The 24,515-nt window shown below is 46.5% G+C and overlaps 1 protein-coding gene across 17 annotated transcripts in view; it reads left to right on the top strand.

Annotated features, from left to right (window-relative positions):
- The first annotated feature begins 2,158 nt into the window (after positions 1-2,158).
- Positions 2,159-24,515, top strand: part of OBSCN (obscurin, cytoskeletal calmodulin and titin-interacting RhoGEF) — a 200,245-nt gene continuing 177,888 nt past the window's right edge. For 7 of the 17 annotated variants that reach the window (XM_054190399.1, XM_054190400.1, XM_054190401.1 and 4 more), the window contains exons 1-4: positions 2,160-2,432; positions 11,478-12,625; positions 21,156-21,425; positions 23,656-23,916. In XM_054190399.1, the coding sequence (XP_054046374.1) occupies positions 11,494-12,625; positions 21,156-21,425; positions 23,656-23,916 (1,663 nt within the window). In that variant the 5' untranslated portion in view covers positions 2,160-2,432; positions 11,478-11,493. Of the gene's footprint in view, positions 2,433-11,477; positions 12,626-21,155; positions 21,426-23,655; positions 23,917-24,515 lie in introns of all 17 variants that reach the window. The other 10 variants (XM_054190395.1, XM_054190392.1, XM_054190391.1 and 7 more) reach the window with 5 other exon arrangements.

Genomic DNA, 24,515 nt, shown 5'->3' with positions numbered 1-24,515 from the left:
TCAGCTTGGGGATAGATATTGAAGTGTAAAGCAGGACTTAATAGGAAATAATTTCTTTTTATGTTCAGCTCATGCAATAGTACAAATTATCTGTTCAGAAATGAAATTGCATTGATTCAAAGGCGTTGCTGAGTTTCGTTACTAACAAAACTTGGGCAGTCCTTCTGTGTCTTTGGGAAGTCTTTGGAAGGTATCTGCTACTGCACCTGCAGATAAAACTTTAAACCGGCTTCAAAACAGATGGAAGAACCGAGCAGAAGGGCCAGTATCTTTAAAGGGGGATATGAGCTTCACAAAGCTGTCCTAAAACATCCAATGAAGTCACTCAGCCAACGCACAGGCACTTCAGATGTCGCCTGAGATCTGGGTAACCTTTTTTCCCCTCAATCCTATAACTTTATGGGCAGTTTTGACCCACTCTGGGTAAATTCTGGCGGTATTCTCACTGTAAAGGAGTGGGGACCGCAAGGCAGTACCATGGCACCTATCTGCGGTGTCTCAGATTTGGTCACTGGTGGGCAGCTTACTGCTTGTGGTTAGATTTGAGAGGTGGGTCCTTCCATCTCCCTCATCAGGGAGTTAATAGTCAACACGACCCTTTCTATTCCCCCTCTGGAAGATGATGGCAGCCTGAGCAACCTGATCTAGTTGAAGAAGTCACTGCTCATTGCAGGAGGGTTGGGCTGGACGACCTTTAAAGGTCCCTTCCAACCCAAACTATTCTATGATTCTATAGTGTATCTTATGCTTGCTGTGGCTTTTTCTCTTCCATCCCTGAGTCAGTTCTCCAGCAGGTCACAGCCCTGCTCTCAGCAGGTGACTGTGTGGTGTGAAACATGAGCAGCTTCTAGACCAAACCAGTGTCCAGCTTCTTCCCTGTAGAGAAACCAGCCCTAGGACAGTTTCAGTGTCTCCTGCTGGTCAGCGTCCTTGTCCTTGATCATCCCATTGCATTAAGTCAAGGGAGTCATTATGATCTTATTACTTTTCATCCTTGTCACCTCCTTGAGCTCTGCTTTCAAAGAGATCCCGTTAGCACTCAGGTCATGTTGGATCTTTTCCACACTTTAGTTTTCAATAGCCAAATGCCCTGTGAACCCAACGCAGAACTTAGAGGTTTCAAGAGTTGAGTTACCCACTTGTGTGCAAGGCAGAAACAGCCATTCCTGTGCCCTGATAATCGGACACTGCACCTACCACGGTTCCCTGTCTTTGGTCCCTGTGATTCTCTTCAACCCCTGCTTTCAAAATCTCAAATAAAACTCCCACTTGCTCCCCTGCTGGTGTTTTTGTGCTCTGAAAAGTGAGTAAACACAACGTACTGTTGTGTGTTCAGCTGATCCACGCTCTTGGACTATGCAGCACGTTATCTGCTTAGTTTGCTGCCAAAAATAAGCCTATCTTGTAGCTCGCTCCTGATAGCCACGCAGAGGTAAAGTGGTTGTGGGGGAGCCTGCTGGACTCTGTTCTAGCTCCTCTATCGGTAGCAGAAATGACTTTTAAATTCACAATACTTCGATTGCTAATAAGAGTTGCCATGAACTCTGTGTTCAGAAAATTGTTAAAAAACTTGCAGGCTTACTGGTAAATATAGAAAATATGATCTTGATCCTCTGTGATGGGATGGATGTGCAACTCATGCCATTTTTGCAGACACTTCAGATTCACATGGCAAAAAAAGGTAGGGAGAGATACCCTTGGGTTAAGAAGGGGAGAAAGACACTTAGGTTTATTAACTTGCCATTTACTCGCCGTTGAATCAACTCTTGCCTGGGAGGTTATAAATAAACCTACTATTGATCCGATGCCTTTGGAAAAGAACTCCCATCCAGCGTGCAACGCTGATAAGTTGGCAGCTGCCTGTTCCTGCGTCCCCACATCACATTTGTCACTTGGCTTTGGGATGGACTCTTGAGGAGTGGTTCTGACCCACCCTGTTGCTGCAGGCTGTCCCCACATCACCAAACACACACCCCTCTGATGGGTTTTCCTCCCCCCTTGCTGCTGGAGTGTCCCAACGAGTCCCTAAAACGATGCCCTTTCGCCTCTCTCCTGCAGGAAATTTAATCTCCCCGGTAAATGACACCCAGAGCTATTTTGGAGCTGGGCTGCAGAGGGACAGCAAAGCACGTCAGCAATTTGACTGGAGGAGGAGAACCCGGAGGAGGGGCGGCACAGCCTAACCCCCCGCGGCAAAGCCACTGCCAGGGGACTTGGGGGGACCTTCTGCTGCACGTCCCTGCCACCACTGGGGTTTCTGTTTTATTTTCCTGGAGGGGAAAGGAGGGGGGGAAACCAAAACCAACATGGTCTCCCCATGTCCTCTGTTCCCCTTTTCCCCCTTCCCCCTTCCTTCATCTCAGTAGGAATCGGCTTTTTCTTACCCTGCCCAGAGCTTTGTTTCTCCTCAGACTCTGAGAAGAAGACACCAGGTAAGACCTAAACCTTCAGCTAAAGAGAAGCGGACCTGGGGACGCTGGTTTCCAGCAGAAAGTGGAGGATGTTTGTAGTAGCTGAGGGAGGGCTGAGGTGGTTTCTATGTCAGTGTTACTGTGCTGGAGTGTGTCTTGCTTTATGAAACATAGTTGAAGGTGGAGCTGAAGGTACAGGTGGTAAATCCATCCTCCTTCTGGTCTGAACCGAACGTGGATTGATTTGCTTAATTGTTTCTGGCAATATTATCAGAAGGATCAAACTCCAGAGAGGAGAAAAGAGAGGAAAATCAGGTTTAAAGCTGTTGATTCTACTTGTTATATTTTGTCCTCAAATCGGAGATAGCAGCGAGCATGGAGAGACTGGGAAAAATATGGTTCCTGTGGAGAGGCGGCAGCAAGGAGTGTTTTTAAAAGTTTTATTTCCAGGGCATAATCCCAGCACTGCTTTTCTCTTTGGCAAGGACTTTTTTTCCTCTGAGCTTCTCTGCGGTGTCAGTACCGATTCACACCACAACCCCCCACCCTCCTCGCATTTCTACAAATGGCTCTGCTGAGAGATGGGGAGAGATGGAGCTCAACAGCTGAGGCTATTTTCAGCCCTACAGCTCAATGGGGTGGAGTGGCTGTAATGACAATGACGTCCACTTGTTAAAATACAAGGGCTTAAGTTGGAGCCTTGCTGCTAATTGTCACCAAGGGGATTCTTTGTCCCTAAGGGAGTTGTGATCCTGCAACTCCCCCACATAGGAAATCACCTGTGCTAAAACTGGAGGCTGTGTCTCTAGCTTAATATAAGCGAGTTTATTTTTCCGCATTAAGCAAAGGATTTAAGAGTTGGAATTATTTGGTTCAGTGCTGGTTTTATTCGTGCAAGGGAGAGAAAGGTACATGCGCTTCTGCATGTGTGCGTGTGGAGAGGAAACATGCATTAGTGCACATGTAACGTAGTGCTGCCGGCTTCAGATATGTAAAAGTCTGGCCTTCTAAACTGTAAGACCAATAATGTAAAATAAATCAGTGCGAGCCCACTGTTTCTGTGGATCTTTAAAACTCACCTGGCTCAAGTTGTCTGTCTGTCTGTCGTCTGAGCAGACACGGTTGCACCTACAGCTGGGATTCTGCCGTAGCTGTTTCCCTCCAGGGACTGAGTGTTAAAAAAAAAATACACCTGGGTCAAGTTTGTGATGAAATTGCTTGAATTTACATGGCTCCTTTTCTGTCCCCACGGTGGCAAACCCAGATTTTTTGTTTTCTTCCTCCATTTGCCTCCTGCCCCATGGAGCAGGAATGAGCATCGCTGTACGCTGAGACCTCCCCTGTGCTGTAGTCTTTTCTTACACATTGTCAGAGCAGCCTGGGTGCATTTAGGCTCAGAAAAATAAAAGGAAAAGATGTTGCTGTGGAGTCTAGAGGGGCTGATCTGAGCACTTTTAGTCCTTTGGAAGTTTCTGGGGTTGTTTTGTAGCTCCATCGAGGGGGGAGTCTGAAGTGAAGCCCCTGTGCTGTAGCAAAGACCAAATAGGAAGAAGTCCTTCTTTGCATGGAGCTTCTTGAAGCTACTGGCGTGTTGGTGGGAACTAATTCCTGGCCATGTGGTTAAAAAAGGGGTGAGCTCTACAGCGAAGAGGAAAGTTATGTGCTTTAACCATATAAATCATCTAAATGGCTTCAGTCTCCCATGGTTTACATTAAGTATATACTTGCTTGGTGCTGTGCATAAACTGTGCATTTTGCTCTTGTTTCCTACTGGAATTTTCTAATGGCTTGTTTGACTCTCTTGTTTCTTTCCAGTCATTGGAAATGTTCAGGTTATTGATGAAGGATTAATATGGGGACCATGAGGTGGTGCAGGTCCCTTCCTAGGCAGCTGGAGCATATTTAGTCCTCCCCTGAAGGTCATAAATGTAAGATTGTCTTGCCTTGATCTTACCCATCTCTTTGCTGAGGGCTGCTCACCGAGTTTACCACCACGTTAGCCACTGATCTGCTCTGAAACTTCCCTTCACATCTTCCGTGGACTTTGGCTTCCTATGGAGGCAGTCGATGGCAGGGAATGCAAACAGGCCTTACTCTGGATTGAGTTAGAAGCTTATTGCAATAGGCTTAATTTATGGCAGGTACTCTGTGTCTGACATCTCGTACAGCGCATGGAGATCGATCCTCCAAATCACCACAGAAAGCTCTTCCATCTGCTCATCAAATGACCTTTAAACATGCCAAAATCAGTTGTCCCTCACTGAAGTGGAATTTAGAGTAGCCCAAGCTAAGCTCTGAGTCTAGCTCCTCCATGGCAGGTACTGTTCCTGCTCTGATGAAAGGGGCATCAGATAAATTCTGCCATCTCAGATTAGTGCACGGGCACAAGTCTCTACTTACACCTGATTTAGAGACGTAATGGGCATGTAGCACTGGATGTGCTGGTGTGCATTTCACCCCTAAAGCATGGTGTAAGGGCTTGTAGGCATCCATCCGTGCCCATCTGATGTCACTAAGCTTGCAGCTGACACTGAATACTTGTGCTATTTCAATGTCTATTCCCTGAGAGGTTCTTAGAAGTAATAGGGCAGCCGCGTTACTGCTGTTTTCCCTCAGCCGAACTTTAAACATCAAAGGAAATCCACACTTCCCATTTTGTGACCCGTCAACTTCCCTTCCCACCCACAGACACCGTTTCCTGCTGTTTTTAGATGGAACAACATATGCAGACATGCAATAATACCAGTGCTGCCTTGATTTTTATCTAGAGCTTCTGTTTTAGTGGTATTCTTTGAAAGCTGGGGACCCAGAGATGGGAGGTTTCCTGTCAATATTACCTTTCCCACCAGGAGAGGACAGAGTGCAGGGCATAGCAGTTGGTGTTGTGGAGAAAGGCCAAGAAATGTGAACTCTAATGCAAGAAAAAAATTTCCCAGATCAGTAGTTTGCCGCTTGGGCAAAGAACGGGTAAAAGAGGCTTGAGAAAATGAGCAATCAGGCATGAGGCTTAACGTGGTGTCGGAGAGAATCTCTGTGCTCCTGATCTGTATTTGGACTTCAGTGGTCTCTTAGGTTTAGGTGTCTGCGCTCGTGTGGGCTTTACATCCTCCAGGTTTCTGATTATGCAGGTGTGCTACTCGTGGACGTGTTTGTCTTGGGAATATTTTATGAGGTGGATGGAACGGTGCTTTGTGCCCAGGGTCATGGTGGACAGGATTCCCTTTCTGACAGTTGAATTGAATTGAAAGGCTTGGACAGAGAATGACTTGTCACCCCTGTCCTCTCTCATGCCAGAGAACATCATCACAGGCTGCTGACTGCTCGGGGGGTGGTATGCCATGGTGTGGGACCTCTACCTGCTCAGAGGTTGTTGAAGGCTTTCCAGATGCAGCTCAGCATTGATGAAGCAACCTGGAGCCAACCCATCAACCAGCACAGCACAGTGAATCACAGGAGGTCAAGAGAGTGATGGCACCACCATCAGGACTCTCCATCTCCTGATGATTCTCCTGATGAGCGCCACCTCAGACTAGTCCAGCAGGAACTGGAGTAGTCCAAGGTCGTTCCCAGTGCCAGGGGCTGGCTTGCTTGTCCATGGGGAAGCAGATGTAGGGCAGAGATTGAAAGCAGTGAGGAGAGGGGTGAGTAGAAGGTCTTGACTGGCTGCATGGCCATGTGTTGGTTCCTGGGCAGTGATTTGATATATTTGCATTATCTGACAGGTCTGTGCTCTTGGGCCTCTTTCCCTCAAACATAAACCAGTGAAAATTTGAATGAATAAAGACCTAAGTAAAATTCCAAGTGCTGCTACTTTGCCTTCGGCGTGCTCAGAAATACCCAGATGGGAATGTGATCTCTCCTGCAAATGATTAATCACAGGGGGATTACAAGGAGAAATGTGACGCTGGTAAATGTCTGAGATTAATTGGAAAAGGGCATCTGCATTGACTGGGTTTATTCGTGCTTTGTTGTCTGTCCTATCACTTCCAAGGGAGCTGTCCTGGCACTTGCAGAGAGTTACTTTTTTTCTTTTTTTGAAGTTTGAACATACATGTAAAGAATCTGAATTATTGTAATTATTTAATAAATTGATTAACGGGTTACACTATAGAAATATTAAATCTTGTCCTTTCTGTACGTCCACAAGCTATCCTCTCCCTCTAACTCCTAAATCTATTTATTGGCTTAATCTAATGTGAGGCATTTTATCCCATTTAAACTTATAAAATGTAGTTTATCTAGTGCAGCCTACCTAAATGGTTTGATCCGCCTGAGTTTTAGATACTTACAGCAACTTCATCCTTGCCACAAGTTAGGATTTCGAGTAACAAGTGATAGGCCAAGAGGAAACAGCCTCAAGTTACGGCAGGGGAGGTTTAGCATGGATATTAGGAAAAATTTCTTCATCAAAAGGGTTATCAAACGTTGGAACAGGCTGCCCAGGGAAGGGGTTGAGCCACCATCACTCAAGGTATTTAAAAGGCAGGTAGATGTAGTGCTGAGGGACATGGTTTAGTGGTGTTTTTTGGCAGTGTTAGGTTGATGGTTGGACTTGATGATCTTAAAGGTCCCTTCGAACCTAAATGATTCTATGATTTCATGCTCTCAGCGCCCATAAAGCAAGGGGTTTATCCCCTTTTTCAGATAGGGACTGAAGATACAAGAGTTTGAGTGACTTTCTGATGATTGTAAAAGTAAGGCAGTGGCAAAGCAAGGAATAAACCCTGTTTTGCTTTCCTATCGTATCAGAAATTAAAATAATACTGATGAGCACTCACTGTTTTCACTGATGCCTGGATTTTCTTCTGGCACCCTGGACACTCATAAGGGCATTAGGAGTGTTAAGTGGGAGGGTACGTGGTGAAAGTTGGTGGAGAGTGAGGTGCGGTGTAGATTATGGCACTGGACATGGGGTCTTCACCTTGCACTAGGAGGTGCGTGGACACAGTGGCTTGTACCTGATGGAGAGACGCGAGTAGCAAACACTGCAATAGGAGAGGGAAGCTGGACCTCGAGGCTATGGCCACTGGAACGAAGCGTCTTGGGAGGATTTCCTGCACCAGTCTGCTTCAGGAGTAAAAGCAAAAGGCACCTGATGCTGCAGCTTCCCTGTGTTTTAACTGTTCTTGACTATCAGAGATACCAGTGAGCAGCTGGGGCTTGTTTGGACACTGTTTGGCACAGGAGGGCAGAGGAGGAGGATGATGCACAAGAGCTTTAGGAAGTCAGCAGCATTCCTGCTCTCACTCTTGTAAGAGCCAGGCTTGGAGAGTGCCCACCACGTTCCCACACAGCAGAGCTCTCCTCCAGGCATGGGTACGTCTCCTTTGGAGTGGGCAAGGAAAACTGCACCCAGGGGGTTTGAGGGAAGCCACTGTTTGCTCAAAGGTCACTGGCTGGCTCCCAACCAGGCAACTTTTTGTGTTTGTAGCCATCTCTGTGCTCCAGGCACTTCTCTGTGTTATGCAGAGCCTGTTTCAAAGCAGAAGGGAATCACAGAATGGTTTAGATTGGAAGGGTCCTTAAAGATCATCCAGTTCCAACCCCCCTGCCACAGGCAGAGACACCTCCCACTGGACCAGGTGAAGAAACTTTGGGTTTTGCTCTTTTTGATGCAATAGATTTGAAGCTGGAAATGAGTCAGAGCAACATATGTGTCAGAAACAACGAGGGAGCAAGGAGAGATGAGACGTGGCAGTGTCTTCTGAAGATGGATCCAAGCACTTTGATGACACGGTGCAGCCTGAAATTCAAGCTAACGTCTGGGAAATATTAGGACATGAGCTCTGGGTCTGTGTTTTGATTGGTAATTCTAAGTTAATGTAGTGAATGTTACTGCTGGGTTCTCCAGAGATGAACTTGAATCCCAGCATCCCCGCCTCGAGCATTGAAATGGTCCTTCCCCAAATTAGCAGAAGACTCTGATCGTCAATCAATTGACTTCAGTGGAAATTTCCACTGACTTCAGTGTACTTTGGCTGAAGGCCAAGGCGTGTATCTGTGTCTTCTAACCATTCATGCAGCTTCTCTGCTTGCAGCTTTCCAAGTGTTTATGGAAAACACATTTTAAAGCTCAAGCGAGGACAGAGGTTGAAGGTAGTAAGAGGGAGTAAAGAAGTGCAAATGAGTTCACAGATTTCTAGATCAGTTTGAGACCAAGGGAAAACCAGTTCTGTACATTCGTTGCAACTAGTAATGAAGGCAACTACTCTACAGAAAGTCAGTTGGTCTTAGCACTAATGACTGCAAGTCAATCATTCTTTGCATTGTTCGTATTTACTGAGAATGATTTCCCCCCCCCCATTACTGTCTTTTTTCCAGGTTTAAACTTTGAAAACATTTTCTTCAATTTCTAAAGATTTTTGGTTGAATAATGAAATTTGCTTGATACCAAAGAGAAAAACCAACCAAAAGTGAATTACTTTAGAAAAGATGAATTTTCTCTAAATGGAAAGGTCTTTGACTGCTTTTTATGTGTTTCATATGTGCTTTGGAGTGTAAGAGTCAGGACAGGATAGGAAGTAGTACATTTTTCCTGTTAAATATAGAAAGAAGACTGTTTCTTGCTGCCTTAGATCTGTGGCCCAAATGAAGTTTGAAGATTAGCTCAGCTATTCCATCTTCAATGGTAATAATGATTATAATGAATACGGTTTTGTGTTTTTGTGCCGCTACTTTCCCAGTATTTAGTTTTAACGTCAATTTGTGTCTTTCAGTCCCCAGCAGAGTAAACAGAATGAAAGACTGTGATCTGTTATTAATTTTCATGCATGATTTGTCATATACTCCAGCAAGTACATTGTCATATATACACTGTGCAGATAGTTACTTGTGAGACAGTCCCTGTGCTGATATGAAGAAAAGGGAGGGGAGCCAAGACACAGGGAAAATAAGCATTTTCCCCAAGGTCATGCAGCAGGTCAATCCAACCCCCTCTCCCTGGTCCCACTAGTGATTTGCACGTCAACAGGAGCTGGAGAAGGGTGGAAAAAATAATGAAACCTCTGCCCAAATGGTGACTCAAGAAATGAAAGCAGGGTTTTGGCCTGCTCCTACTGGTTTCTGCTGGAGGTGGGGGGGAGACTGTGAGAGCATCGGCCATTGGGTAAGCGAGTGGGTGGATTTGTGGCCAGCAGGGAAGCCAAACTGCTGTAGGATTAAGAAGGATATTTCTGTCGCGGTGACTGGTTATTATTTCCTTTCTGAGCTGCAACACGCAGTGCCCTGGTCATTTTGCTTTGTGTGGCACTTTGAAGGTGAAAAAGCACGGATGTGAGAGCAGCACTGAGATCACCTCTGAGTAGAGACCGTTCGTGTAGCTCAGACAGGAGCTGCATGAGTTTGCCAGGACAGGAGTGTCTGGCATCATGAGACCAAAGAGATATAGTAGCTTAGAGAGAAATGGACCCAAATGCACTCAAGTTTTTTAGTAGGACTTCCAGAGAGGCTTTGAGCTGGGATGCTTGCTCTCCTTATAGAGCACTATTGTCAGGTCTAATCCTGCTCCCAGGGGGTGTCAGCTGGTGCCCAGTTACTGGTGCTAATGGCGTCAAGACCAGGCTTTTAGCTGCGCTATGCTTATCAAAGTAATTGCTAGCCAATGCACAGAAAAGAGCTTCTCAGAGAATTAGGGGTAGACTCACTCCAGCAGAAGGGGAAGGACGGCCAGGAGTGCTCGTAAGGAGCAGTGAAGAAGCAAGAAAAGTTTGTGTGTTTTGTGGACTTCAGGGGGACCCTGAAGGTGGTGATCCCTGTCACATTGCTCTCCAGCTGCACAGGGGTGGGTAGACTCCACGTGTGAGTGAACATGGCTGCAAAGATTAGTGCCGCTGCTTGCTTTTGACTTTCTTGGGACACAATGGCACCAGAACTGCCATGAGCTTTAGCTTTGAACACAGCTGGTCCATGCCGTTAAACAGCTGCAGGCTGGTGCACAGGTCCCTCTGAGAGTAGCTGAGAATAGGCGGGCGATGAGACGGCTTTCCTGTAAGCCCTAAGCCATGTGGGTGGTTTTTTTGGTTTTTTTTGGAGAAGTCTGGCACAGTTTGGATTGCTGCATGCATTCCCCGTGGCGGTTCCGTGTTGGATGCGCATCCAGCCATGGATGTGCACAAACACCCATCCCCGCCGCAGCTGTGTCTGGCCCTACACCATCTGGATGAGGCTGTACATAAGCCATAGATACTCATCAGCTACTATCACCATCAAAGAAGCTGTGTCTCAGTGGCTGTGTTGAATAGAAACTGGGATAAAGAGAAAATATCATCAATAATACGACAGGCAGGTCTATGTGTCCTCCTAAAGGCCAACCCCTACAGGAAAGGGGTTTATTGTAAGGTCTGTGCAAACATGATTCAGAGAACAAAAGCCTAGGAGTGGGTAATGACCAGAGGGGGTAAGAGAAGAGATGGAGAATGTTGTCTAAGCAGAATTTGGAGGGGCAAAAAAAAAAAGGCAAGGACAAAGGAAAAAATAATCATAGAATGGTTAGAGTTGGAAGGGACCTTAAAGACCATCTAGTTCCAACCCTCCTGCCATGGGCAGGGACACCTTCTACTAGACCAGGTTCCTCAAAGCCCCATCCAACTGGCAAAAAGGCAAGGGCAATGAGATACAAAAAGAGAGATGAAAAGGAAGAGGAGATGAGCGTGAAGGAGAAGGTATCTTGATGGGCAGACACATCTCAGAATTTAATGTCCATTTCTTTCTCTGGGGCTACAGAAATAGCCCGTATGTTACATAGCATTAGTGCAGATGACTTTCCTAGTGACAAAGTTGAGAAGGGACCGTCGTGTTCTTTCTGTATGAGCTGCCCAAAGACTTGTGTCTTACCCAGTAACTCCTGTGGGAAAGCAAGATACCTTCTCCGTCAGCTGTTTCAAATTATTGAGCTCAAATTTAAGAAATCTGCAAGACATAAAATATTCCAAGACCTTCTCACCCATAATGAGAAGGACAATAAAAACGTGACTGTTGTAAACGACAAACATGCTGATACCATGGAAGTGCAGCAATTCTTTGTCTGCACCACCTAATCTGCTCTTTCTTGACTTTTTTATTTCTCAGCCTTTAGGAAACCAAGATGGATTACAGCTCGTTCAGCGGAGTCCCCCGGTTCTTGACCCGGCCTAAAGCATTCATGGTGTCTGTGGGGAAGGATGCCACCTTGAGCTGCCAGATCATTGGAAACCCCATCCCAGTTGTGAGCTGGGAAAAGGATAAACTTCCAGTCCAGTCTGGGGGAAGGTTTAAAACCACAGAAGATGGGGATCTCTATCGGCTAACAATCTATGATCTGAGCCTGGAGGACAGTGGCCAATACATCTGCCGGGCCAAGAACACCATTGGGGAAGCATTTGCAGCTGTCAGCATCAAAGTTGGAGAGGAGACCACAGTAACAGAGTCAGCCCCTTATTTCATCCAGAAGCCCTCCTCCATCAAAGTAACCTTGGGGGAAGATGCCATGTTCAAATGCAAAGTCCAGGGTAGCCCCCCCCTCTCAGTGAACTGGGAGAAGGATGGGAGATACCTGCGGAACCAGGCTGATGCTGGACGCTTCCAGATCGAGTCTGCTGGGGAGTCAAATGCTCTCACTATCCAGTGTACCCAGATGGGGGACAGTGGCACTTACACCTGCCGGGCAGAGAACCTCATCGGCTCTGCCAGTGCTTCGGCTGCGCTGGTGGTGGAAACGAAGGGCTCTTCCAACCCGGGCAGCAGCAGCCACTTCGATACCAGCTGCGGCAAGACGTCATCCTTGTTGTCTCACTTGCAAAAGAGGCGGGAGGAGATCAGGAAGATGGACATCTCCCACGGGGCTCTTGATTCAACATCTTCCCAGTCTTACTCCGCGGCAGAAGGGCTGTCCAGCATCGGCTACAGCCTCTCCCGGGATTATGAGAGGGCAGCTGGACTTACCACCAAAGGGGCCCGCAATGCAACTTTTGGGACACTGACACGCACGTGCAGCGTGACGGAGGGGAAGCACGCCAAGCTGAGCTGCTACGTGACGGGTGAGCCCAAGCCAGAGATCGTGTGGAAGAAGGACAATGAGGTCATTTTGGAAGGACGGCGACATGTCATTTATGAGGATGATCAGGAGAACTTTGTGCTGAAGATCCTCTTCTGCAAGCAGATAGACAACGGGCTGTACACCTGCACAGCCTCCAACCTGGCAGGCCAGACGTACAGCTCCGTGCTTGTCACCGTCAAAGGTGGGTGCTTATGTTTCTCACCAGGGTGGGCATGTCTGCAAGGAGACAGGTGATGCGTGTCCAAATTCGTGTGGGAGAGTGAACAAAACGTCTACAACTAAACTGCTGTAAAGGAGTGTGGATTAGACATGAATAAAGCCCTCCAGCTGTAAAGGGGGTTAAGTGCTGGAATAGGTGATGTGGGGAGAGAGTCTCCTCACTAGGTGGGGGTTAGGAAGGGCAATAAACAAGCATCGGTCAGGAATGGATGATGTAGAAATATCTGATTGTGGGGCATCTGGGATGAACCAGATCTCTAAAGCTCCCATCCCCGCTGGTTTTATGGTAATCTAAGAGATCTGTTAGCATCCTCTGGATCAGGGACAGCTAAAGCCCCATCTCACCCTCTATATTCACCACAGGGTTTAGTCAAACAGGAACGCGTGTGCAATTTAAGCAGGAGCAGAGGAAACTCCTCCCTGCAAGCTGAGTGTGTCAGGCTGCCTTGGATCCTTTGGGGGACCTACTCCAAGTCTAATTACAGTCCATCTCAGTTTTCCTGTACAGAGTGACCCACCAGGTCTTGCCAGGCCTCTTCAGCCTTTTCCCAGCTTGTGTTGCGGATGACATATAGTCCTTGTATGTTCCCAGAACTCTACCAGGTCCAGGGTGCCTCTGTTTGCTGTGGTTGGGGGTGATGGACTTGCCTTCAGAAGGTCCCTCAATGCTGGTGGAGGTCAGATCAAGTTCTTCAGAACGGTGACAAAAATGCGACATGCATATTTTCGCAAAGGAAGCTCTGCATTTTCAAGCTGCTCTCCCATTTGGTGAGGTTACAGCAGGCAGTTTGCAACCCAGGCAGCACCTGTAAATTAACTCTTAGGTGTAAAAGCCTTTGCCACTTGAGTGCCAAAACAGATGTTTTTGACTGGCAGCAAAACAAATTAGAAATCCAAATGAGTAGGAACAGCCTGTGTTTCACACCTGCCTTTAAGACTGTCAGATTTTATTTGCTTTTCTGGTTTCCCTTTTCTGGACCTCTCCTTTCACACTCACTGTCTTTCCCATCAGTGACTCAGTCCCCGAGTCCATCAGTGACACCTGATCCGTGGAACTCGCTGGCACTTGTCCCACTCATTGCCATCCCTTGGAGGTGCTGAGTGGTATTGGGAAGGGCATTTGTCCTCTTCCATAAAGCTGTGATTACCTCATGAGTTGGGACTCAGAGCTGAAGACCCAATCTAGCCCTTGGGTGGGTGTTCACCTTAAGGATGGTTCAGGCTTTGTTACTTGCCCAACACCTGTCTTGCAAAGCCACACACCCTCCCCTCTGCTCATGCTTATTTGATTATTCCCAATGGGTGCAACCTGTTCCAAAGGAGATGGAGAAAGCATGCGGAGCAGCAGGTTTGGGAGCAAGCACCATGGGAAAAGGTTATTTATCAATGTCCATTGTCAAGAGATGCCTGTGAGTCAGAGGGATTAAGTGGAAATGTTTATGGTCTGTTTCTTTGTTATACTATACCATGTTGGGCTTTCTGACCAGGCCAAGGCTGCCATGGAAAATCTATGTGTGTTGGTTATAATTAGGCCCTGCATAATGACTCTCCTTTGTGTCAGCAGAAGTCCTTCTCAGCCCTCCAAAGGCAGCTCAGAATGATGTAGCAATGAAGAGAGCTTTTAATTCTGTTGTTTGTGCCACTGGTGATGTCATTAGCTCATCTGTCATCATATTTAAGGGGGGTAGATCATCTTGCCACACAACCTTCTCTTTGCTCAGTCGTGCAGAAGAGACTAAATTCTCTGAGCAGCCACCCTTGGTAAGCGCCTGCTGCATTGGTCTTTCTGCAGGTAACAGCGTATTTATAGAGCCTTTGACGCTGCATCCGCAGCGTGTCTCTATACACACAGGCACCAAGAAAGACAATCTTCATGGATTTAAATATGCTCTGGCATTTTGGTTCACAGAATTTCAACACAGGAATCTGAGTGAGAATATTTATGGGTCTTTCAAAGGTAATAATAATTTAAAGAAAGACAACCTAGCCCAGCATCATATCTGTAAGGTGGCTCTTAGCAGTATCTCAGGGCATAGGACTGGGTGTGGGTCAAAAGTCCCCTCTAGCTTGCCTCCTACATCCTGTTGATCTAGATCCAAGACAGAGAGACTCAACACATTTGTAAGCATTTGCCGCACCCGTGCCTTAGAGATCATTGCGCTGAAAAAAATGACATTTTTGAGCTGCTCCTAAATGAAATGTAGTGAATCAGAAATAAATCTCAAAGGAGAGACTACAGGGCAGAGTGTTACTCTCACAATTAAGGAAAACCAAGAATTGATTACTCTGATTTGGAAATGTGCTGTATTCTAGTGTCTAGAGCGGGGATAAAAATCACAAGCCATACGCTGAAACATGAGATGTGAAAGAAGTTAGAAAATACTGCCCAAGAGTAAACCTTTATGCCAGGGGAGGTTTAGATTGATATTAGAAACAATTTCTTCACTAAAAGAGTTATCAAGCATTGGAACAGGCTGCCCAGGGAAGTGGTTGAGTCACCATCCCTGGCGGTATTTAAAAGACAGGTAGATGTGGTGCTGAGGGACGTGGTCCAGTGGTGGACTTGGCAGTGTGAGGCTAATGGTTGGGCTCAATGACCTTAAGGGTCTTTTCCAGCCTAAACGATTCTATCAGTTTGTGATTTTTGCCAAACCAAAGAGCAGAGAGGATGGGAGGAACACGAATAACCGACTTGAATTTCCTGAAGGCTTTGGAGATGTCCCAAGGTCATGTGTAAAGTTAGTGAGAAACAGTGTACAGGTCTCCATCCTTGGGCCTGGGCCAAGAAATGTTCATCTGAGGCCCTGAATACAGTAATCAGATACTGTATGAAAAGGTTAAAGGTTGCAAACCAAGTAGGATAGAGACTGGAAAAACAGACTAGTGCTGAGACCACTTTATTCCTCTCTGGCCTGAACTGATTTTGCATGACCACTATCATGGTAGCCACATCTGAGACCCGAAAAAGAACTTGAGAAATGTGGAGGTAAAAAAGAAACTTGTAAAGCACACTTACTAGTAAGATGACCAAAGGCATGAGATGATGGAAGCTTGTCCATGCAAGCTTAGATAGCTCTCTTTGGAAGGATTGTCTGTATTCCTAGTCTGACTGGAACATTTTTCTTAGGCAGAGGCAAAACTTGCCTCTGGAATAATAAATGGAGAGCCCATGAGAAGGCCAGGAATAGGCAAGAGGAAATGTAGGCAAGTGAGAAGACCAGGTCAAGCAGACAGTTATGCCTCGAGAAGGTTAAGGAAACATTGGCTTTTTTGCAAGCTGCACCTATTCTTAGCAAAATATGTGTTAGCAGGACCCGCTTTTAAAAAGTAACATCATCTCATTGCTAGTTTGCCTGGTATGGACAAACCAGAAAAGCCTATGACACTCTAGAGAAATATGCTCTTAAGCCAAACAGCCAAATTCACAGCTGGTCTACGCTCTTGGAGTTTCCTGCTATCTTCATGAGCCGCTCCATGCTCTCTTGGGGGTTTGCTTCGCTGTTTCTATCACATGTTTTTCCCGGTATGCAGGCTTTTGTAGCTTTCTTATTTTATCTCTTATTTCTCCTTCTTTAGCAATATTATTGCCTTCATTATATGCCTTAATGAGTATTTCTGCTTTGGCTAAAAACGAATTAATAGAAAAAACTGTGCAGTCAGAAAAAAAAGGTCACACTGACAGCAGAGATTAATTTAAATGACCTCTCAGGGCACTGAAAATAAGCCATGACCTGGGAGTCCAAATGTTACAAGGACAAAGCAGAATTTCTATTCAGATTCACATCTCTGAGCTCTGGTGGAAGTAAATGTTCCTAGATAATGGTGGATTTGGAGTGATCAGAAAATCACTGTTGAGTACTTTTGGTTGGATTCTACATGAAATAGCATCCTCTTGAACTGTTCTTCCATGAATGAACATTGTGCCCTTGTGGCCAAGAAGGCCAATGGTCTCATGGGGTGCATTGAAGAGAGTGTGGCCAGCAGGTCAAGGGAGGTCATCTTCCCCTCTGCTCTGCCCTGGTGAGGCCACATCTGGAGTACCGGGTCCAGTTCTGGACCCCCTGTTCAAGAAGGACACGCAACTACTGGACAGAGTCCAGCGGAGGGCTGCTGAGATGCTCAGGTGGCTGGAGCATCTCTCTTATGAGGAAAGGCTGAGAGACCTGGGTCTGTTTAACCTGGAGAAGACTGCGAAGGGGATCTCATCAATGCTGATCAATATTTAAAGGATGGGTGTCAAGAGGGTGGGGCCAGACTCTTTTCAGTGGAGCCTGGTGACTCCAGGGGCAACGGGCACACACTGGAACACAGGAAGTTCCATCTTAACATGAGGAAAAACTTCTTTACTTTGAGGGTGGCAGAGCCCTGGAACAGGCTGCGCAGGGAGGTTGTGACATCTCCTTCTCTGGAGATATTCAGAACCCGGCTGGACACGTTTCTGTCCAACCCGCTCTGGGTGACCCTGCTTTGCGAGGGGGTTGGACTAGCTGATCTCAGAGGTCCCTTCCAACCCCTCCCATTCTGTGATTCCAGCTTGCAAGACGTACGTTTCAGGTGCCTCTTCCTTCTTCTCCACCGCTGCAGCCTGTGTCAGCTGTGTCTAAGTTGTCTCTTCCATGGGGCCTGGAACTCACATGTACTTGGAGCTCAGGTGACTTGAGCAGAGCTGGAAGTGCTTTGTGTTGTGCGAGACACATGCCATCTGGGAGAGCATCCTTAGGAAAGGATGTGGTCAGGGAACCATCAAACTACAGCTTGCAAAAAGCACCAGGGCAGATCGCGTCTCCACTCCAGTTGTTCTGACACAAACCACCTAGATTTTCTTAAAGGAGGTTTGAATAATTGAGTGTTTTGAGCAAAATCAGTGTTTTTCTGTGGAACTGAAAGATCAGAAATCACCTTTCTTGCTTAACATTAAATAATTTCTAATCAGTTCTGGTATTTATAGGAACTAGAGACAGGAGTTGGTGGCACTTCTTATCTGAAACAGAGGGTCTCTGTGAGAATTATGTCACATGTAACCTCAGCCGAACACACTTTTTGCTTATCTTACAAGGGCATTTTCAGATATTATGAACACTTTTGGATAATAAGGATAGCTAAATGGCTTTACCTTCCATATTAGAGTCGTACTTAACATGAGCTTATGTTGGGAATTACCTTGTGAAAAGGTAACATGTGACAAACGGGTATTTAGAAATGAGCGGTCAATATTTATGGAGTTTGTCAGATCAAATAAAACATAGTTACCTGCAGCAGCTCTTCCCGATGTGCTACAGCACACAATATTTCTGAATAGTGCTGGGTGCTGTACAAATAGTTAAGAGAGGATCCCTACGTTAGAGAATTTGCAATGTAGATGTCAAAATCTGGCAGACTGCAGGGCAACGTGGGGTGAAAAGAGAGTAACAGAGGCCTCTGGTCTATGCTGGCCAGCGGGAGAATAAGTGTATTTATTTGGTTTCACATTTAGCTAGTTAAAATACACTGAAAGGCTAGTGCAAAGTTTAACGCTTCCTTTTGCAGAATAAATCTTCTTCATGTAAAATTTATATGGTTATATACTCCAACTGTGTTGATTAGGCTATTGACAAGGAAGATAAGCCACCTGCCTTTCCCTGATCTTTCCTTGGGATCCGGGTTGCCTGTTGATAGCTGGAGACGCTGTTTCCTCCTGGCCACCTCTCTGAGCATCTCTGACCTGGGCAGGGGGCTGGGTATGGACCAGACAAATCGTTTGGGATGCCTACTTACGAGAGCCCCATGGTCCTTCTCTAGTCCCCTGACCAAAATCAACCCCTCTGTTTGACCAGGTACCTGCTGGAGGATGTAGAGAGCATGAAGATACATTCTGGAAGAGGAGGCTGGTGGGGTTTGGAGCCTCTCTCACATGTCTAAAGCAAAAAAAAAAAAGGCTGTGTGGTGGGTGAATCCCAGGCTTTGATTCAGTTTATCTGGTGCTGTCCCTCTGAAGCTCTGTTCAGAGTGAGATAAGACTTGGGTGCCCATGTCAGTAGGACAAAAGCAAAGTTCTCTTCAGAGGATATCTGTGACCCCACGCTGCCAAAGATAGCCTTGCAGTACTTTCCATAACTGGAAAAGCAGTGCTGTTACTGCAACACACACAAGAGAGTCAACCAGTTCTTCTGGGTTTGCGTATTTAAGAGTTTTTTCCTAGAGTAGCTTTTCTTTTTTTTTAACCTTAGATACTGCGTAGTGACTGTAAAGGGAGAGGGGTTAATGTTATGGCCAATTGCTCCAAGTATGGGAATACACTTGTGTGCTCCTCAGGTGCATCTCCTATTTCTTTTTGGCCCTTGGGCATGTCCGTGTGTTCTCAGTGTCAGTTCCAGATTCCCTCCCATCTCACACAGCAATGCTGCATCCACCTCCCAGAGGCTGGCATCCTTCTAACTGACCGTTTCTTTATCGCATCCTCTTGCTTGTTCCCACGGCATGAGAATTACAACCGACTTCGTTCCCCCTGACTACACGGGGTCCTTCCAGAGGTGATACATGGGATTGCAGGGCAGGATTCCGAGTTGCCTGTTGGTTAAAGAGAAAAGGATAATTAACACGTGGAGTGTGGGCAGAGCAGGTCTGTGTAACCGTAGCTGAAGGCTTTTCAAGGCAAGACCTTGACTTGCCTTGAATTGAGATGGATTAAGGCAAAACACTTTTTAAGAAAATAACCAAGTCAACATGGTGAGTTAGAATCACCTTCCTGTTCCTAAAGGTATCATATGGGTTCTCAGCCAGGTTTTAACCTCGGGATAATGACCAAGGGAGTGGATAGCATTGCTCCCTCCAGGTGTCCTGTCTCTGAGGGTCTGGTATCTCTGTCCAGGCTGTGCTCAGCTAGAAGCAATTGGAGGTGTTTATGTGACATGGAGTGAAATGAAAGACCTGCAAAACTGAATGAAATGAAAACTGAATGCATGAGTTTCCAGGGCTTGAGTTCAGAAAAGAGCAAACCAGATCAAAGGGAGCGCTGCTCCCATAGCAGCTCCTGTCCTAATGGTGGGGCAGGAGGGGGCAGGTAACAGACTCAGTTAGATGCTGATCTACCAGATCTGAATTTTACAAAATGGGGGCTCCTGGACATCAAAACTTGGATGCAGCATGTTCAAGGGCCTCGATTTTTGTTTCTCCAGCCCCTAGAGCACCGTGACTGTGAGTCAGATGTGCCACCGTGGGCGCATGGGCTTATAAATCTAAGAGAAGTCCACTCCTGTTTGACTCCTAGACAAACACCTGGCATTGCTGACTTCTAGTGACTGCATGAAATTATGAGCTGGGCAGCGTGTGTGTGGTCAGGGAGAGTGGAGTCACAGGAAAAGGCTGGGAGTTGATGCAGCAGTGATTAGAAGATGAAGGCACACGTCAAGATGGGACGTCTCATGAGTGGTGACGCATCAGCACTGTCTAATCCAAGCCTGTGACATGATTGTGACACTAGCCCCACGGCTGTGACCACCGGCTGTCCTCTTCAGTCCAACTACCCTTTCTCCAGTTTAGTGCTGGGGTATCAGGATGATTTCACAGCGCAGCTGTCACTGGAATTAAACATTGTTCTCTTTGTAAAATGTCTTCCCTCACTGCCATGCAGCTGTTTGCACGTTTGATCTGCGCTCTGGTTTCTCCCTAAGCCAGAGCACTGCAGCTCCTTTTCTGGAGGAAAGCAGACACCTGGGAGACTTGGGCTCTTTCTCTAGTTCTTTTGTTGTCAATTGATAAAAGCTGATACAAAGCCTTTGATGCTGGTGGGGAGAACAGAAAACTCCTCCAGCAGTTACACATCTGTCCCTGTGTACACAGCCACCTCTCATCTTCCTCTGCCCTTTCAGATGGCTCAGCTGAGCTCACTTCAGCTGCAAGACCCCTAAAACACTGGTTCTTGCACCAGCTGACCAGCTCAGCTGCTCCCACTCACCTGGAATTGCTGCCCTCTCCCTACCAGCAGCTTGTTTGCTATTTACCCACCTGTAGCATGATTACTTTTAAGGACTTTTGCTCTAAGATGAAGTGGCTGCTGCTATGTATAGAACCAGGCTGGGTGCATCCTGCCCTTAGTCTTGTTGGCACCACTAAGCATCAGGGTGCAGTGCAGAGATGTTCGCGCTGGAGGACAAGCAGGCCACAAGGGCAGAATTTATTAACCAGATCCTTCACCAACTTGTTCACATTGCTTTGGATTAGAGCAAACTCCTCTGTGGTGGGGCAGGGACTGCAGTTCAGACTGATACTGCTTCGTTTTTAGATAAGTCCTTAAAATACTTCTGCTGGGGTCTAAGAGGGGTTTTTTTGCATGAGAGCAGAAGACCTGCTGTGTAGGGCTTGATTATGGGTTTGTATGGCAGCTCAGGACAAATCAGTACTTTAATAAGGAGTGTTATAATTTAATTTTTTTCTATTGACTAATTTATTTGCATGCCTCTTACTGCAGACTGTTATAAACTCTTGTTTCTCCTTTCTGTTTTTATCCTCTTAAGAACCCTCAATACCCTTCAAGGAAAAACTGAAGGATCTTGAAGTGAGGGAGAAGCAATCTGCCACCTTCCAATGTGAAGTGCCTGTTCCCAGTACAGAGACAGCTTGGTTCAAGGAGGAAACCAAACTCCGGCAGAGCAAGAAATACAACATTGAAGAAGAGGGCACGTATCGCCGGCTCACTGTCCAGAATGTCACCACAGACGATGATGCTGTCTATATCTGTGAGATGAAAGAAGGGAGCAGGACCATCGCAGAGTTGTCTGTCCAAGGTAAGAAAGGCTTGTGCTATTTCAGATTGGCCAAGTCTCGTCTACAAAGTGTGAGATTCATGCATGAGGCTCCAGACTTGACCTAGTGAATGGCGTTTACCCCACGCATGTGTGCAGGGAAGACCAGCAGACTCCCTTACAGTGTGAGAGGAGAGCTACGTGTGGTGGGTCCCTGTGTCCCTGGCTCTCCTGCCAGGGTATATCTGGGACGCAGGGTCAGAGAGCAGGGACAGATTGTGTTGCTGCACAAGATATGTCACCTGGTGGGGCCCTATGCTTAAAGGGGCTTCCTAGAAGGAAAAATCCTCGAGCTGCAGCCTAACATTGTAGACTTACTTCCCTTAACATGATCCCACACATTGGATGTGTCCCCTGGTGCTGTCTCGCTCAGATGTTGTCTGATGTCCGGTGAATCTTGTCTGAGAGTGGTGCTGGCCACACCGGGAAGCTGGCTTAGCAGCTGTGGTTTATGGTCCGATGTGTGATGCAGCACCAGTATGGTTTCAGATTGGAAACCAGATCCGTGCTCCAGATCTCTCACGTCTAGACCTGTCCTCTGGTGTTTGGAAAGCTGATGAGCTGGACATGGATCTATATCCCAAGTCTGGTGGTTTAGGATTGAAGTGCAAGTAGGTGTAGATCCTGGTAGGGTGTAGGAGTCTCACAGCCAGTAGACAGGCACAGCACAGAAAGAGGCACACCCGCAGAAGGGGCCATCAGTTCTGAGCTCCCTGACTGGCTGTATGAACAAGAACCTACCCATGCAACTCCAGGCCCTGCAGTTTTGGTTTTAATGATGCTTATGCTGGTGCCATTCACATGTTGCATGAATTGGAGACCTGTCATTGCTACAGGATTGCACCTTTCCTGACTCACTTGAAGACTGCCTTTACTCCCAGTGAAACCAGAAGAAATTCTCTGCTACGTAACTTGGTGCAAGACAGCTGAGTGACGTGCATCCATGACAAATTCTTTTTTGTATCATTAGCAAAGAGTTGAGAGTGCACATGGGTGGAGGCAGAAGGGGAAATTTAGTCCAGAAACACAGGAAAGTTCAGATAGACGTCTTTTTGTTGCACCTTCTGTTAGATCTAGACCAGCCAAACACTGTAAGTGTGTTTGGCCCCAGTAAGACAGCTGGTATTTGTTTTACTTGTTTGTGCTATGGTCCTATGGCACGTTCCATTAAAAAAGAGAGTGACTGAGCCAGGTGGAGCTCTCAGGAGGGAAAGGAGGCAGAGCCTTCCTGGGGGAGCCCTGTGCCTGCCCCGGGGAGAGAAGATTCGAGAGAGCAGGGTGGGGTTGGGAGAATGTGAGAGCTTGGCAGGACACAAAGGGCTGCAGGGACGGGGACACTGCTAAGGACAGCAAGAAGCAGACACGTGGCCAAGCTTTGGAGAGGATGAGCAGAGAATCGGGGTCTTGAATCCTACTCATGAAACGTGTGCCTGATCTCCTGTTTCATGGAGGAGTTCAGCATTCCTTCTCATTAAATAGCTCTGGGTGCTTTGCCTGGGTGAGGGCACTTTTGCCTCGCAGGGACTGTTCCAGGGCTGGAGCCATCTGTCAACCGGGGTGGTCTCCTGATGCTGTGTCCAAGCTTTCTTGTGAATAGTCACATCTTGTAACTTTGAAGTTATTCTAATAAGCCATAATCATCGCAAAGGCCACAAGTAAGTGAAGTTTATTGTATGTGAATTTCTGTGCTGACTCTAAAAAGAAATCTGAGGTTTTCAGTGTATTTTTTTATTAATTCGTGTGACTGGTGTGTTTGCCCTCTTATTTACGTAATTTACAGGTCATCTGATGGAGGCAAAATCCCAAAGACATACGAGACACCTGTCTGGTTTAAGACTGACCTACTTTAGCAAAGTTTTAATTTGAATTCCTAGCATATGCGGGCAATGAAAGCTGTATCACTGTCAAATCTGCTCTTGGCAAGGCCATGTACCTTGTATTTACTCCACAGCGGACTCCACGTGTTAGGCTAGAAACATGAGCGACTGTAGTCAAACAAGATTATTTTTCTCTCTTTGAAGGCCAAAATGAGTCCTTGGGATTATCTGTTCTGTATAACTCAGAGCCTAGGAATTCATTTAGGGATGTCTGCATAGTGTCTACAATATTTTGATTAGGTGAGAGCTAGTTCTGTTGTAGTCTGGGTGGCCCAGTGCTATTGGAGGCTTCAATATCTGCTGTTTTCTGATCATAATTACTTTCTTATTTAAAGGGAACATCATTAAAAAACTTCCACGAAAGACTGCGGTCTTCGTAAATGATACAGCCATCTTCTGTGTGGAGCTGGACAACGAATGCCAGAACATCCGATGGCTGAAAAATAAAGAAGAAGTGAAACCCAGTGATCGAATATCCATCACGTGCTCTGGCAAGCAACATACCATGATCATCCGAGAGTGTAAGATGGAAGATGCTGGTGAGATTGCCTTCCTGGCTGATGAAAGCAGGACTACTACCCAATTCACTGTGACCAGTAAGCTTCATTTTCATTTGGCCTTGGTGTTGTGTCTTCCCCGGCAAGCAGGTACCTCCCGTGTTAGCAGTGTTGGTTTAGGTACTGCCATAGTAGGTTTGTTGTCCAAAGACAGCAGAAGGTTTAATGCCTGCCACAAAAGGCTGACAGCCTGAACGCTAGTGCTATGAGATGTTATTGAGAGATCAGAACAGAGAGAGGAGTCCTGGGGAAAGACCATGGCATAAACATGTGTCTTCTCCGTACCGTTCTCATTTCGTGATGGAATGAACATAAACTGATAAGTAAAACATGTGGTAAGGGACATGTGCGTCCCCATTTTCCCATCAGGAGGCGCTTAGGAAACATCATGGAAGTTGCATATGTTGCAGTTGCCTGACTTCATTGCACATGGAGTGGTGCGGGTGCTCCTTCTATGTGCTGACCTCCATTTTCCAAAATCATTGGTTTCTTTGAGGGGCATTTATCAATTCTTGCCATGGGGATGATACCTCTTCTAGCAAATAGGGATCACTTGTCTTTCCCTCTCTCTCTTTGCTGAGGATTTGGAGGGGTGAGTCGGCAAGCATTCCATTTCTTCCCTAGGTCTTGAGTCTACA

The sequence above is a fragment of the Rissa tridactyla genome, chromosome 2, assembly GCF_028500815.1.
Source record: "Rissa tridactyla isolate bRisTri1 chromosome 2, bRisTri1.patW.cur.20221130, whole genome shotgun sequence".
Classification (NCBI taxonomy): Eukaryota; Metazoa; Chordata; class Aves; order Charadriiformes; family Laridae; genus Rissa; species Rissa tridactyla.
This window is presented reverse-complemented; position numbering and strand designations above follow the sequence as displayed.